General features: G+C 40.9%; 1 protein-coding gene across 1 annotated transcript in view; it reads right to left on the bottom strand.

Annotated features, from left to right (window-relative positions):
* reck (reversion-inducing-cysteine-rich protein with kazal motifs) overlaps positions 1–16,699 on the bottom strand; it is a 35,239-nt gene that overhangs the window by 4,971 nt on the left and 13,569 nt on the right. Inside the window, exons 2-20 of the mRNA XM_061758328.1 lie at positions 16,244–16,302; positions 13,020–13,094; positions 11,795–11,831; positions 11,443–11,528; positions 11,303–11,350; positions 11,078–11,111; positions 10,718–10,915; positions 10,146–10,410; positions 9,725–9,898; positions 9,205–9,417; positions 8,662–8,798; positions 8,144–8,287; positions 7,863–8,051; positions 6,381–6,503; positions 5,086–5,257; positions 2,819–3,008; positions 1,319–1,529; positions 749–822; positions 76–231 (exon numbers count right to left, since the gene is read on the bottom strand). Coding sequence (XP_061614312.1) covers positions 76–231; positions 749–822; positions 1,319–1,529; positions 2,819–3,008; positions 5,086–5,257; positions 6,381–6,503; positions 7,863–8,051; positions 8,144–8,287; positions 8,662–8,798; positions 9,205–9,417; positions 9,725–9,898; positions 10,146–10,410; positions 10,718–10,915; positions 11,078–11,111; positions 11,303–11,350; positions 11,443–11,528; positions 11,795–11,831; positions 13,020–13,094; positions 16,244–16,302 — 2,585 coding nt within the window. The remainder of the gene's footprint in view (positions 1–75; positions 232–748; positions 823–1,318; positions 1,530–2,818; positions 3,009–5,085; positions 5,258–6,380; positions 6,504–7,862; positions 8,052–8,143; positions 8,288–8,661; positions 8,799–9,204; positions 9,418–9,724; positions 9,899–10,145; positions 10,411–10,717; positions 10,916–11,077; positions 11,112–11,302; positions 11,351–11,442; positions 11,529–11,794; positions 11,832–13,019; positions 13,095–16,243; positions 16,303–16,699) is intronic.

The following is a 16,699-nucleotide window of genomic DNA, read 5'->3' as shown; positions in this document are numbered from 1 at the left end:
AAAATGGTAAAACATCACCTTATAATAAAATGAATCATGAATTAAACCGATAGTGTGTTTGTGTGTGTGTGTTACCTGCAGAGGCGTTGGATGCTGGTCGACTGGCGCAATGAGGATCACCAGCTCGTGACCAATACTGAGGTAGCCAAAGACATCACACTGTGGGACGGAGACGTGAAGTCGCAGCATTTGAAGGACATCGTGGACTGACACTGGCTGGTTCTTATTTAGCTGTAACAACAATTATCAGGTCAAACAACACTCTGAACAGACTGAAAGACAGACAAAGATAATAATTCAAATATATTCTGAATAATCCAACAAAAACAAAATAACAAGATCCTCTAATGTATTCTGAAATGCCAATAAGTGTATTAACAAACATATACAGCAAACAGTTAAGCTAGGTTTATAACTACAGTGATACGGACCAAGCCCTGCCATGAATATGGAAAATCCTAGAAGAATTGACGGTCCAAAACAGATTCACAATCGCGTAGCATGGATTCCAGAAGATGGCGGCAAAGTAATCTAAAGGGTGAGGCTCATAATACATAAACACCATGCTTCTAGCATGTTCATAATCATGAACCCATGTTACATAAATGACGGCGTTAAGTAGTTCCATTATTCAATACAAACAAACCACCTACACACGAGGCTCATCTATAGCATTAGCTAGAATACGTACAGGGAATTCTAACACCAAATTAGAAGACACGAGCTATGGACTGTAGAGCATCCAAACCTTAGAGAAAGTGTTCATTTGTTCCTTGTTCCAGAGGACTTGCAGCAGACTGGCACAGATTGGGCAGCAGGCTCCTGAAAAATTATAAATTAAGGCTTGTCATGATGTGTTCTTCACTCTTATCATGTATATGGTCGTTTGCAACGTGCAACTCTGGCGAACATGCAAATTCGCTTCTTCACCGATTCGCTGAAGTTGAAAAATTTCGATTCAAGCCACAAATTTGGGTGGCGATGCGTCACGACAGACAATCAGTGTCGAGAACATACTGTCTCACACACAACGTCCTGGATTTGTTGAGCAGAACAATGGAGGACAAAATTGTTTGTGGGCACCCGAATCTTTTTGATAACAACCAATAGCGGGACCGTACGAAAAAGAGCAAGCCGGGAGAATGGTGAGCGAGGAAGTTGCGGTATCTGGTAAGTATATTTATGTTACTTGTTTACAGCAGTTGGTTGTACTTTACTGTAGCCAAAGTTTGAAGACAACCACCAGCTGAATTGGCCAGAATCCCACCATGACTGGTTCTTTTGTAGCCCCAGGGTGTGAAAGAGTTGAATGACTCACCTGGGGGTGTGAGAGGCTGGCAGCCCGCTGTAGACAAACGTGGACAGGAAATTAGACTGCAGGCAGAGTCAGTTGCCATGTCAGACATGGCCCCCACAGCCTGACAGTGTCCCTCGTAGTCAAGAGCCACCCGGTCTGAGTAGGCCTCACACACCGTATTATAGGTCTCGCCATTGTGCCCACAAACTTGCTGCCGACTCTTGCAGGCTTCCTGAAAACAAATACCTCAAATTAACTCACTGGTCATACCATTACATACTACCTGCAGGCAAAACTCCTACTATCAGTTCGTGCCCTCAAGCTTTCTTGGCTGATGCAGCAGGACACCGTCCCAGAGCATACTAGCAAATCCGTCTCTGGATGGCCCAAAACATCCAAAATTAAGGTTTTGCAGTGGCCAAGTCTAAGCTTTCAATCCAATAGTGAAGTTGTGGTATGACCTCAGACGGGCAGTTCATGATCCAAAACGCTCCAATAGAGTTAAAACAATTCCACAAAGAAGAGCTATAGGAAAGACTCATTACCAGTTATCGCAAACGCTTTCATTAATTGCTGACAAGGCTGGCACAACCAGTTTTGGTTCTTTTTCACAAAGGGACAGATAGGTTTGAATTTTTTGTCCTCAATAAATAAAATTGTCATTTAGAAACTGCAGTTCATATCTACTTTGGTAGTTTTTGTGAGATAATAAAATAGGTTGGATGTCCAGAAATGTGATTTCCATGTTTTCCATCCGGCGGCACGGTGGGCGACTGGTTAGAGCGTCAGCCTCACAGTTCTGAGGTGCGGGGTTTAATCCCCGTCCCCGCCTGTGTGGAGTTTGCATGTTCTCCCCGTGCCTGAGTGGGTTTTCTCCGGGCACTCCAGTTTCCTCCCACATCCCAAAAACATGCATTAATTGGAGACTTTAAATTGCCCATAGGCATGACTGTGAGTGTGAATGGTTGTTTGTTTCTATGTGCCCTGCAATTGGCTGGCAACCAGTTCAGGGTGTACCCCGCCTCCTGCCCGATGACAGCTGGGATAGGCTCCAGCACGCCCGCGACCCTAGTGAGGAGAAGCGGCTCAGAAAATGGATGGATGGATGGATTTATTGAATGATTTTATGTACTTGTTGATATGTCTTGTCTATTTTTCAAGTCACCTGCCAAGGGACTGTGAATGTAAATTAGCTGTATGTTAACTTCAGCACATTTACACAAGTATTGTGCTGGTGTTCATTATTGTGTATTGTCCCTTTTAAATAAATTAATAATGAAAAAAAAGTTTTACATTTTATTTATCTATCGTGGATTCAACAGTTATCGCAATGCACTTTCCATATGGAGCAGGTCTAGAACCAGACTCTTAACATATCAAAGAAACCCAATTGAAAACCAGCATAAAGTCACCCCCAAAAAAGGATATCACAGAATCCCTACTGATTCTTGGTAAGCTACCAAATAATTAAAATTTGTATTTCTTAGTACAAGAAAAAAAGTCTTGAGTTTCTTCCCTCACCTGACAGTGACCCATATAGGCAAGAGTTTTCCCGGCTTGTTGCAGTTGGCACAGACTGGGGTGAATGAGACCGTCAGTATCGCAGACTGGCTCCACACTGTTCTTGTCGCAACCCAACTGCCGGCCGATGCATTCATACTGCAGGCAGTCCGACATTTCGCTCAGGCAAACTTGATATTTTGGGATACACCTAGAAACACACAGGTTTAATTTGATATCAGGAATGACAGCATTCATGAAGAGAAATACGAAGACAAACTAATAGTGTAGCATATAAAATACTGTGCTTAAATTATCACACACATTCTGTAATGTAAGATTGAGAATTTCCATATTGAACATGAGGACAATTAACTGTTAATTGAAAAAAGGTCTTTAAACCCAGAGCATCTGATTTTGACTTTTTATTGTTTATTATCCTAAAGAAGGAATTAAATCCAAATTAATTAATTCATTAAATTCAATTAAATCAAATCTAAATCAGGTGAACCTATCAGTATAACTCTATAAAGGGGTTGCCACAGGGAACCATCCTCTTTCTCTGCATCTTCTGCTGTTATTCCAGCCATCTGCAAGTCTTCCCTCACCAAATCCATAAATCTCCTCTTTGGACTTCCTCTTTGCCTCCTACCTGGAGGCTCCATTTCCAGCATCATTCCACCGATATATACGTGTCCGAACCATCTCCGTCTGGCCTCACTAGCTTTGTTTCCAAACCTTCAAGTCTGTATTGTTCCTCTGAAGAGTTCATTTCCGCTCATATCCATCCTCTTCACTCCCAAAGAGAATCTCAACTTCTTCACCTTCTTCTTTGCAAAATCCACTACTATCTGTTTTCTAAATTCCTTTCCTTAACACCAAACCTGCCCATCACCTCCTCATCACCTCTGTTTCCTTCACAAACATCCCCATTGAGGTCTGCTCCAATCATCACTCTCGGCGCTCTAGGAATACGCTCCATAACCTCATCCAACTCACTCCAGTAACCTCTCCTACTCCAAACAGTCAGATCCCACCTGTGGGTCATAACCATCCACAACATTCATCATCACATCTTCAATTTCTAGCTTCATCGTCATCACCCTATCTGACTGTTATCCTGGAATATTCTTCCTTCAGAGTCACCCGTACTCTATTCCTCTTCCTATCCAAAGCATGATAAAGAAATTTGAATCCTCCTCTGATGCTTCTAGCCTTGCTGCCCTTCCATCTGGTCTGCTGCACATACTGTACAAAGTGTCTACCCTTCTCCTCTGCATCATACCACCCAGGGTTTATGTCTAGATTTAACATTCCATAAATCTAAACCATCAACAATATGAATGGTACTGTTTACCCATACCCTGAAAATACAGCCACATGCTGGAATTAGTACACACGTTCTATGGAAAACATTTTTGCACAACAGCATCATCCTAGTTCCTATGGCAACGTGCAAAGAAACCTTCTATGCAACCACAGAAACCATCAACAAATTTATGAGCAGATGAGAGGTGTTTTTTCTTGTTTGCAGTGCTTACACTCAAAGTGAAAGAAAACTGCTTCAAGCAGCGTGTGCTTGTGTATGTGCATGTTGGTGAGCTTCAATCAAATCCACTCATCACTGCCTGCTTGTTCCTTTGAACGGTGTGCCAGGAAAAATACTTTAGGCAATTTATTTCTAGGGGATCACAGGCATCATGGGGTGTGAATGAAAGTGGTAAACCGGCATGAGGGTGTGTGAATTAGTATGAAGAATGTTTTCCATACCACATTGATGGTTATACTGAAAATCATCAGCTTTGAGCTGTGTGGATTTCTTAACGTTCCACAACATTTTCACTGTCCCGGTGTTTCTTTGTTTCTTTTTTGTTTTTGTTTTTGTTTTGTTTTTTTCCCTGGCTACCCAGAACCTCTGTTTGCCTATTTTTGTAAATAATTTTTGGGAGATTACCCAGCATGTTTTCCTTGCCCTGCCGGCTTCTCTGCACTTTTGCCAGTTTGAAAAGCATATTGTCAGAGTGATGTTAATACTTGCTATCTATGCAAATACAACAATTCGGAAAGTGGCGAATTACAATGAAACAAAGTACAACAAAAGGTGAACTTTAAAAATAACTTGCATCAAATATGCTGCGGGGTTTGCCCACAAGAAACTCGAAAACTATTGAACGAAAAATGCCATAAATGTCTTAATAATAGGTTTATCTGGAACTGTGGGGTTGACCTATTTGTCAATGTCATGAGTTGCTGAATTTTAGCTCAGAATAGACAGCAGCTGTACCAACCTCTGGTTTCTCTGGCAGGGTTTACTGGCACAGGGGTTAGTGAAACGGCACTGGCCAAACACAAACTGATGGTCCTTGAAACCCATACAGCGTGCCACACATGCACTAGGATATGTGCGGCCGTTGGAAGCACACACTGGGATGAAGTGGTCTGGACAGTTACATGGAAGACCTGAGGAAAGGCAGGGGTGACAGGGGAGGCAAGAAACGAGTTAGTCTTGACTGGAAACTGTAGATTGGGTTTTGCTAATAAGGACAAGCTCTATAGAAAATGGAATTTTCACTGTTAAATAAAAAATGCCATAAGATTAATCAGTTATCTGTAACTTTTAATAGTTTGTTTAACATTATGTTAATATTTGCCATCTATGTGATAGCCTGTAGGTTCTTGCCTCTAAGTTCAAGGATCCATATGTTAGACCTCACACACCATGAATGAACAAATCTAGAAACATTTGTTGAGGTTACTCACATTCTAAATTCAAGCATTGACAAAATGTTATCATAGCTGTCTGAATGGATAATTTCAAGTTCATGCTTGGTTTGTTTTCCCAGATGCAACTGTATTTACAGAATGAGGGATACAGTTGACCACAACAGGGTGCTGGACAGAAAGCTAACATTATTTTATTGATGAGAACATTGTGTTTTTGTCTTCTTAACACGGCTGGGACAAAGTATCAATATTACGATGCAACATCTGACATCTATATTCGATACTGTCCGTCGTCCAAGTATGTGAGTTGATGATGAAGAAACACTTCCACATTGTTGAACACAGGTATGTGTCGGCCGAAAAGGGACAAAAGGCATCATGGTGGCAAAGCTTTTCGACAAAAATCTTGTAATAAGCCAGTGAATTTTTATTAACCATATCTCCAGCTGCCGCAAGTGAGTGAAGATGTGTAATGAGGACTACCTTATGTAGTCTACAATGAACTGAGAAACACGAGGAAGGCCTGCTACAGATCTTGAGTCAATATTTTGGACAGGAGAACATCAACCAAACATATCCTTTATGTTTTTCATTGAGCGGGATATTAGTGTACCCAACATAAACCAGGAGGAGAACAAACAAACTCCACGGAGAAAGTCTCGAACACAAACGATTCCTTCCTCTGGTTCCCTGAAATGTAACTCTGTCCTATTGTACCACAGCTTCATTACATTTGCCATTATAACTCAATATACCAATACACAATATTGAGAAGGATGATGACAAACAGAAGTAGAACATTATGTATGATCAGTGTATGATTAAACATCCAGACAGCCTCTCATACAAGCAGACAGACCAGTAAAATGTAGGCGGTCTTCATCTGAGCTTTCAATGTTGAGACATTCTCTGTCAGAACAGATGGGGTGGCCACCGAAGCAGAAGCAGGTGTCACAGTCTAGCCTGAAAGATACCCCGTGATCTGGTGAAGACAGAAATCACACACACACATGCACGCACACATTCACACACATCACACACAGACAATTTGAAAAATTGAAGAGCACATGATGTTTCTACTGTACAATGGCATTCACAATGGAACATGGAAAAATAAAAATGAATATGAGTTGAATGAGTGGCATTAAGAAAAAAACGTGATGGGAATTCTACTTTTTAATTCGGTGATGGGCTATTTAAATCGTGTGTAACACAAATTTGAAGAAGAACAAATCTCACAAGCGGAAGCAGCTTGTTGAACATGCCATTTAAAGATTTGTGATGGTGTGACATCAAAAGCCAGTGAACCCAGATACAAGAGAACCCGGGAAGGAACGCAAACAACTTTAATTCAAACCAAAAGTAAAATTTAAACAATGGCTGGCATACAATAACTAAATGCAAAAACACGAAACAATGGTCAGGAACCACAACCGTGCCACAGAAAAATAAACAACTTGGTTTTACCATGACAGTTAGGATTGCAGCGTATTTTATTTTAGAAAATACAGTACCACACACACCGTACCGTAACCTCGGTCAATTCCCAACAGCAAACGCCCTTTCATCTGGATCATTACTGCTTAAAACTAAAGTTATGTCTAGAATTACTGAATTGTTTGTGGTCTACAGCAGCGGGCCCCAACCACTGGGCCGGCCCGTGGGGCATGTCCCCTCAGCTAAGCCCTTGATATGTCGAGTATTTATGTGGCAATTTGGTCCTACGTGGCATGCAGAGAAATGGCTGACAGTTGAGCTCACAGTTGATTTGTTGTCACATTTCTGTCGGGCCAATTATGTACTACTCGTGCACTCACTGTAGTAGTCTCGCCACGCTGCACTATTTGCATATCTGTTGTTGACCAATACTGGCCACTCATGCCAGAGTAGCATCTCCCCCATTTGCACACTGACTGAGGAGGATCTGCAACATTTGCACAATTAACATTGTCAAAGATTATCGCGCTACTAGTCACTTTAAACTGCATACACTCCTTGAAGTCTCGGCACCCTTTGCACAATGGTCATTGCGCCGGACTATTGCGAGATTAGTCATTCGAACTGCTCTAAATGCTAGAGGACTCTGCATCTTTTTGCACAATTGTCAAAAAATAAATTGTATCGGCATTACCAGATAACTAGCAACCCTTTATATTGCTCAGTGACTGTTTTTCTCAATGTCTTTATGTCTCAAAAGTGTTCTGTCAATTGACTGTCTGTTGTCGTACTAGAGACAGACAAATTCCTTGTGTGTTTTTTTGGACATACTTGGCAAAGATGATTCTGATATTTAAAAAAAAGAACCCCCCACAAACACAAAGATTTAGACAGCAGCACTTACTTTTTTTCTGTCCTCCAACAATGCAAGGCTTGCTGGTGTCCACACAAGGCATCTCCACACAGTTCTCCAGGCGCCCACTTGAACCACAAGTGCAGACTTCATAGCACCCGGCCGGACCACTGCGAGTCGGCACCTGTAAACGTGTGTCCTGTTGCACCAGAAAATCCGAAGCCTCGCCGAGTTTACAGCCTGAAAACAGACAACAAACTCAGAGACACACAATTCTGCGGAATATCAGAATCAGAATATTTCAGAGTATTTATGTGGTAATTTGGTCCTACCTGGCACGCAGAGAAATGGCTGACAGTTGAGCTCATCAAGGCAACCCTTTCTGTTGACCTGGCATAAGTGGTTGCTCGGGCAAGGGTTAGGGTTGCATGGATGGATGACCTCTTCAACCACACTATTTCCCAGGGAACTTGGGGCTGATGGAGAAGACAAAATTTTATATTAAATAATTCATTGATAAAATTACATTGTATGCATGCAGAGAAGACCATTCCTAATGAGATAATTAGGGCTTAATGCTAATGGACAATGGACTTAATGTTGGTGCGTATTATAAAGATGAAACTTGTCCAGATAATAGACAGGAATGCATCAATGATGTGGTAATGGCGTCATTACATTACCCCATTATCCGGTCATATTGCTGGGACTGTCAAGATTGTCATCAGATGCCTATATTGCTCACAGACCCTAGGTGGCATATTTCATCCTGATCTATCCAGCCATCCATTTTCTATACATTGTTCTCATTAGTCAACCTTCATTCCTGTACTGTGAATTTTTCACTTACTGAGGTATCTGTGGAGGGGGATGCAGCGTTCAGGGTCGTCAATGGGCGACAACAGCTCACATATCCTCTCAGGAGTTTGTTCCTCGTTAAAATGTTTTCTGTCCCCACATTGGGTCAGGATTTCCACACAATCCGACCTAAACCCAACAAAAAACGTGATCATGCAAGTTGTACACATTTCCGCTCCATTCCAGTGTCAACAACGCACAAGAGTATTACAACATGGACACAGGATGAAGTAGTTACACCAGGATTAGAGAACAATACAAAAGAAAGCATGAGGTTATTTATTGTCTGCTGCAGCCCTCTTGGCGCTGATTTGTTATAAACGGCTTCTCAACTTTACAACAACGATTTGTTTTATTGTTGCTGTCAGCCTTTTCGCAAGCAGAATGTGTCTCCTTATTGGGGTCAACAGGCTTCTGATTTAAATATACAATAGAGAGCAGAAATAAGATATACTTCACACCATATGGCCGAGTGGTCTGTAGAATGCAGCATTGTGGCAGTTGGAAGTACCTTACCCTGTACTGGTAGACTTACTTGCATATGACGCTCCCTCTGGACTTGCTATGACACGGTTTGATCTGCAGGGAGCAAGCAACCGCCTTCCACATATCCGGCAGACACTTCCTGATGTCCAGAACAGGAATGTTCATAAAAGGCATTTTGATTGTTCCATTGGACCACAGCTTGATGTCATTCATAGCTCCTTGGTCTGACTGCATGTTACAGCTGCGAAACAGCTCTGTGGGCCTGTGGACAGAGATAATAGGAGGCGTCCGTTGGTCTAAACAGAGTGAGCTAATTGATGCTTCAAAGCAAGTAGCTTCTATTTCGCAATTTGGGGTGTGTTCCATCAAGCTTTGTTTATCTTAATTGTAAATAAATAAACTCTAGTTTCCCCTTCAACCAGGGTGGCTGTAATCTGACTCTGAGAAGGTGGATATTAACCACACATTTTACCACCATAACGTAAAATAATATGAGGGGGGAAGATTGATTTTTACTTTCAGGAAATGCTTGTGATCAAAAGGCCAAGTACAAAAACAGTGAGTCTAACCTATTGTTGAAGTTGGTGCAATAGGAGAGATCCTTGCACCCCAACTGGCAGGGCTCTCTTACATCAGCCAGGCAGTTGATCAGCTCAGTCTCCACTGGGTTGTACTCACACAGCTTGTCAAAGTCTTGCCACGTTTGGCTGCCCCAGTTTGTGCTAATCTCTTGACACATGTCCCTGTCAGAGCAAAGAGATGTGAATTAATACAAGGGAAGTGACCCTACCCTCGTCCATAGTACCATATTGCTTCTGTCAAGATATTCTGCTGTTTTGTTTTCCAGGCTAAATAGATTCTTGTTAATATCTTTTGCATTGACATTTTGCATTTGTACTTTGTCTGGTTGCAATTCTAAACTTTTAAAGTTTGAATATACAGTTCATGTTAATATGTAAAGCCCATTATGTGGTGAGCAACCGGCAGTACCTGCAGAGTGAGGTGTTGGCCTTGGAGCAGCAGTGCAGTTTGGCACAGTCCATTTTGGCAGGATGTGGGACTTCTTTTTCAGTTGGGGATGGGGGATGGGCACTTCCCAGAAAGCACTGCCACATGGGATCTTGGGGGAGAGGCTGGGAGCCACACTCATCGATCAAACCCTCCATGATCTCATGCTCTGTGCTCAAGGTACGGAGGATTCGCCGGCAAGCCACCTGGCAGTGGGTAGCCTCCGCCCGGTCACAGCAGTACAGACCTGGACACGACGGGCTTGGTTAGTCAGATGGTAGCAACAAATTAATGTAGACATCTATCAATATATCTATAATCTAACTGGAGAAGAATAGGATGAAATACCATCAGCATTTACATAAACCTCTAATGGTCAATTTCCAGATGGTTTCCTTTATCGGTTTAATGAGTAGGATATCAGATACATTCTCAAGACAACAAAGTACATCCTAACAATGTAACATACCATGCAGGTTTTACAACATGTAAAATTGGCAGTAAGTAATGTCGTGGAAGACACTATCCCCTTTATTTGTACAGCTGGAACTTACTGTCTATAGGGCTGCGTATTGGGTAGGACTTGGTGAAATTAGCGACACAGCTGAGGAGTTGAGCACTGTGGCTCTGACAGTACTCTTTGACGGCGTTGATTTGAGACACGGTGGGGGTTGAGTCGGTCCTGAAGATGGCCTGACAGTACTCTCTACAGGTGGTGTGACGTCCCGCATAGCTGCAGCACGTGGAGCCCACTAGATGACAGCACACAAACATAATGTAGCACTCCGTATTTAAAAAAATAACACTACTCACAAAAAGTGAGGACGAGTGAGCAGAATTTGTGAAAATATATATTTTTTGTGCTTTTACAGTTAGAGTGTAGTGGCCTCATCACTGTCCAGCTAGTAACTTACTTTCATTTTTGGTGATGCAGCTGTGTAGAGGATTCTGCAACAAGAAAAATACTGTTGACAATCTGTTGAGACTATTAACCGACTGTTTCATTCCTCAACATAGATGAGAGAATAAAATCAATTCTGAGCAAAATAAGACTTAATTACGCCATTATGTTATTGTTATTTCTATGTTGATGACTTTTGCATCCATTTTGTGTATCTGTGTGTGAAACCTCGACTTACCTCTGTGACTTTTTTGCATAATTTTGTTAGGTCATTTTTGGATGATGCCTGTGGAGAGAACCAAAAGCGGAAAACAACACAGGATAACAATATATCTTGAAAACAAAGTCTGGACATGATTTATTTACAATTCTACATACCTGTCTGCATTCCCTGCGGCACTCCGATGAGATAGCCAGCTCACAACAACCAAGCCCTACCCAGCTGTCTGACTTTCTTGATACTCCTGAAAACAAATCAAACCATATAATAAACTCAGTGTCTAATGATGAAATATTCCTGATTTAAATAACTGATCTACTTTTTTGCACAGTGTAAAAGATTACAGAAAGATTCTGTTTACCAAGAAGATTTTCTATGTAAATACACATAAAGCAAAGCCCAAAACATATATGGACCACATTTTGAGTAAAAGTAAATTTGTATTTGGTGAATGGCAAAAGATTGTAAATACTGTCTTGACAATTTGTCCTAAATGCTATATTATCTTACCTGGAAGTGTAGAGTTGATGCAAACCCACAGCTCATTCTAAAGGAAATACAAATAAGATTAGACAATTAGTATTGCAATTTCATGCAATAGAGTGTTTTACCTCTGAGTGTGTTTCACAGGATTTGATAGGACTGTCATGTACACCTGTTACTTTCAAAAATGTAATACAAGATGTCACTTTAATTTTATATAAAACTTTATGGTTAATTTAATTGTTACTTCTGATAACACTGTGTTACAGTATGTCTTTTTCTTAGGGGCATCCATGCACACTCTCTCCTTTATTCTGAGCCGTTTCCTCTCTTTGGGCAAACGGCTTCTTTCCTTGACAATGACAATTCGCATCGCTCGGTGTGCGGCGGGCCTAAGACGCATGTTTTTGGGATGTGGGGGGAAACTGAGAAAATACACACAAGCAGGGGTTAGTTATCATTTTGATACATGTAATGATTTAACCAAGGTCAATTGTCAGGGAAAAGTAAGGGTCAATACTGCTGGTCAGAATCTGGCTACCTTGTGAAAAAGGTAAGGAGCCTTCCCTGACAGGGTGATGATGTTGTCCAATAGACACTTCTTGGCATTAAGTTTTCATTTGTATGTGAGGAGTTTCTTACCAAAACGTTATAAATCCATTTGCATTATTCTGAGGAGAAATGGCTTTATTGTACCCAGACCTTCACATTTTAGAAAAACAACTTATTGCCTCAGTCTGACTATGTTCTAGCAAATATGATAGAGTTTGTACACAATAAAATGGCATGGCAAGATCGATTTTTATTTTTTATTTTATTTTGGCCTTTATCTAATTTTGGAAACGAGCTTATCATGGACATGTACTGGATAATTAATGCTGCTGGCTGTTTCTTTCCTGAATGAACGCCTTATCTTGCTATTCTACGGCCGACCTTCACACAGAGTGTGTCCATTCTGGTGTACCGCTTAACTTGTTAAAGGATGTGTTTTGACATGTAGTAGTGGAATAGAGGCATCGGAGCTTGTATAAACAGACTTAAGAATCATTCTTTTTCCTTGAGTCATCACCGACAGGCTGTACATCACCACCCATACTGTCGCCATCATCTATCATGTTCTTGTGAAATTATAAAGGCAAACTCTTCTGTGCTAACACTGCAGTTTTGCTTACCTTTTGGCTTTGATGTGTGTGTGTTTTTTTTCAGTGAACTTTATTGATTAGGTTTTGTGTCACACAGGGATTGGACTCACCATTGACTCTGGACAGTAACTTGGCAATCTCTGCAGGAGATGTTTCAAACGAGACTCACTCTTTATAGTGGCGAGCTGCAGGAAAAGAAAATGGTAAGTAAAAAAAAAAAAGAAAATCTTTCTATCTATCTATCTATCTATCTATCTATCTATCTATCTATCTATCTATCTATCTATCTATCTATCTATCTATCTATCTATCTATCTATCTATCTATCTATCTATCTATCAAAAAAAATTGGTCTGACCTCAATGTGACACACACTTACAGTATGTCATCAAGTTCACTTTACATGTAGTAGCATTTGGACAATGACAGTTATGATTTTGCTGTGAACCAAAATGGAATCGAAAGAAAATGCATCTGTAAGCATGCCGTTCTTTTTACGTGAAACATGGCAGAGAGACGGAGGAAACAACGACGTGCGAGGCTCAGTCAGAAGAGGCACAACACCACTGGCCTCACATTCAATCTCTGTCCACCTTCAAGTCTTCTGTCTGCCTAAAAAGGTCCATCTTTCAGCCGACAAGAATGCCACGTCTAATGTGAGAAAACATGTTGCCGTTTTCTGCCTGCTAACCCGATTCTGCAGTTTAACAAATATACAAAGAAAGTAAATCGAAGACCTTTTCTTGGTGCTGAATTTTCCTTTATCTATGTTGTTTTACAAAGAATTTATCATTGTTTTAGTTACATTGATATTATTGGGCAATATTTGAAGTTGCACATTCATAATTTATATTTTTGTCTCTTTGACATTCAAGTGCAGATGAAAAAAAAAATCTGAAGTTACAAGTTACTCAGTTCATACTGAGTTCTTACTCTCACGCAAGTAAATATGTGGAGGACTACGTTTGCTTGAGTAATATTATTATTAAATACTTAAGTACTCTCACTTGAGTACAAGTTTTGGCGACTCTACCCACATCACATATGTACTGCATCTAGATGGGAAAATCGTTCATGATATGAATCTCAGCCCAGACATATGTTCACGTCACCAATAATTTTAAATCCAAGATTGAACACACACATACAAACTTCACCATTTAAGTGTTATGATACATACTGTGTACTGTAGAGGGGAATAGCCTGGAAGAATGCAGGCACTGCCAAAAGTGATGTAAGTTCCACACATTCATCTCATATTGGTCATAAGCTAGTAGTTCCTTTCCAAGAATAGCAGTTCTTTGAAATGACATGAGGTGAAAACACTGCCCATGGTGATTAAGAATACAAGAAAAAAATAAAAACATGAAGATGGTAATGTAATAATCATGTGTCACCCTTGTCGCTTTGTTTAAAACGTGGCAAATAGCTGTTTTGTTTTGAAAGTAAATCTGACTCTCTTTAGCGGGAAACAGAAATGAGAAGAGGTGTGTTCTCTGTATTCAGTACATGATCTACTGTATGATGTCACATTTTGCAGTCAAAGCAATCTGTTTTTACTGCAGGTTGATTTTGTTATATTAACAATTACCACCTGAAAAAACTAAAACAGTAGATGCATTTTGACATCTTTGTAATGTAAGCTTATTTGTTTACAATTCCAAAAGTCCAATGCTGTATAATGTGGTGAATCTGAGGACTTAAACTACTCTCCACCAGATAAAAAGCAAAACACAAAGCAGCACAGTGATGTATTTGTCTATTATTAAGAGGCAGCATCTTCATTATGCCACAAAGTTGCAGAAGCACGGAACCAAGAGGCCATAGCATTGACGTACATTTCAAGATGGCTTATTCCATTAGAGTGGATAGAGCGAGCCATAGTGAACAGTGCATGTCTAAGGGAAATAAATTATTGTGACGATAAAGCTGCGTGCCATAAAAGGCTGCTAATCAGCAGGTTTTCATTTTATTAAGTCAAAATCAGTTGGGTCTGATGAAGAATTCTCTATCCTTTTTTTGTTTCCCGCTAAATCAGACTCAGTTGTTTAGGGGCCGTTTACACAAGACTATTATTTTGCTTACAATACTTCCCCAAAAAAGTGTATTTTAATACACCACTATTATTTACCAGTGTGGTTACTTAGGCAAGTCTTGGTTCGCATAGCAGATGGACAGTTAGGTTATCCATATGACCTTTTGAGGAAAAGCAGATGGTGCACAAATGCATAGTGTTTCTTTTGTAAGTGCCATCCCCAACTACTGCTCTGGCATGCTGATTAGTCCAAAAGTATTGGAACAATGAGACCAGGTCATCAGCCTTTGAAGCAGTTTTTGGAAGCATGTCATTCCTTTGCCATGGTTCACCAATTGACATTGGAGCAGCGTTGCAAAATTGCCGCCTGGCAATAATTTTTATATTTTTAATTTGTCCCGACTCGAGTTCACTCCAGTTCAGTCCTACGGATACTGGCTTTGCACCAACGCCTGCTCTCAAAGTTCCGGTTTTTCATTAGTGGTAGTAGTAGCAGACCTTCCGCTGCGTGGTTTGTGAGGAACAGATCCTGTTTTGAAAAACTTGCCATGAATAGCGTAAACTGTACTATGCGTTGGAGCAGTGTAATGGCTATAAAGCTTCTCAAACTGACAATGAACAAGCTAGCTAAGGTTCTGTTCACATATTATTGAATTAAAAACAGGAACCAAATTGGGATCGGCCCTTAGATTCATTCATTAAGGTAATTATATTCTAAATATAGCTAAATGGGTGTAACCAGACTAAAGGGAGCTTTCATTAGATGTAAAATGGAACTGGTGATTATAATGTGTGCCTGGCACTACGTCCCACCCCAGAACACACATACACTGCACACCACTCCAACTTTTACGAACATTTTGAGGTGGCCACACTTGTAAAAGACTATCGTCATTCTTTCTCCATCTTTTTGATCCTCATCTATTTCTTTCTCCTTTTTCCCTTTTGTGGTATTTGCTAAAACATGCAAGAAACCACCTCCTCAACACTTCCACTTCAAAAGCATGAATTAGACTCAGCCTGTTTGCTGGTTGCGGGGAAAAAAAGCTTTCTTTGCTCTTCATTTCTCCATGTCCTGTTTTGTTAAGGAGGCCACGGTGGCGGCCTCAGAGTGGGACATTGTGTCACCTGCTCCTAATTGAAACAGGGTGACAGAGAACTTTTACTCTGCACTTCAAAGAGCCAAAATACAAAACAAAATAAAAACAACTTTACACCACCACTCCCCTTCAAAAATCTCTATTCATGAGCCAACAAACGGGCTAAGGAATGGATTGGTGTATGACTGTGTGTTCATACCTGATCACAAGCTTCTTTACAAGGGGAGAACTCGGCAGCATGGTGGCAACAGGAGGGATCTGCGAGCATATACACAGACTTAATACAGTATATAGAATAAGAAAATCCTGACAGTGGAACTGGAGTTCAGTGCAGATGAGAGATTTTTGTGAGTAGGATTTTTCCCAGACATTTTCAGCAGGAGGCGGGGTACCCCCTGAATTGGTTGCCAGCCAGTCGCAGGGCACATAGAAACAAACAACCACTCGCACTCACATTCACACCTACGGGCAATTTAGAGTCTCCAATTCATGCATGTTTTTGGGATGTGGGAGGAAATCGGAGTGCCTGGAGAAAACCCACGCTGGCACGGGGAGAACATGCAAACTCCACACAGGCGGGGCCTGGGATTGAACCCCGGTCCTCAGAACTGTGAGGCTGACGCTCTAACCAGTCGTCCACCGTGACGCCTAAAAT

The sequence above is a fragment of the Phyllopteryx taeniolatus genome, chromosome 20 (genome assembly GCF_024500385.1).
Source record: "Phyllopteryx taeniolatus isolate TA_2022b chromosome 20, UOR_Ptae_1.2, whole genome shotgun sequence".
Taxonomy (NCBI): Eukaryota; Metazoa; Chordata; class Actinopteri; order Syngnathiformes; family Syngnathidae; genus Phyllopteryx; species Phyllopteryx taeniolatus.
Note: the sequence above shows the minus strand (reverse complement) of the source record. Positions and strands in the feature narration are given on the sequence as shown.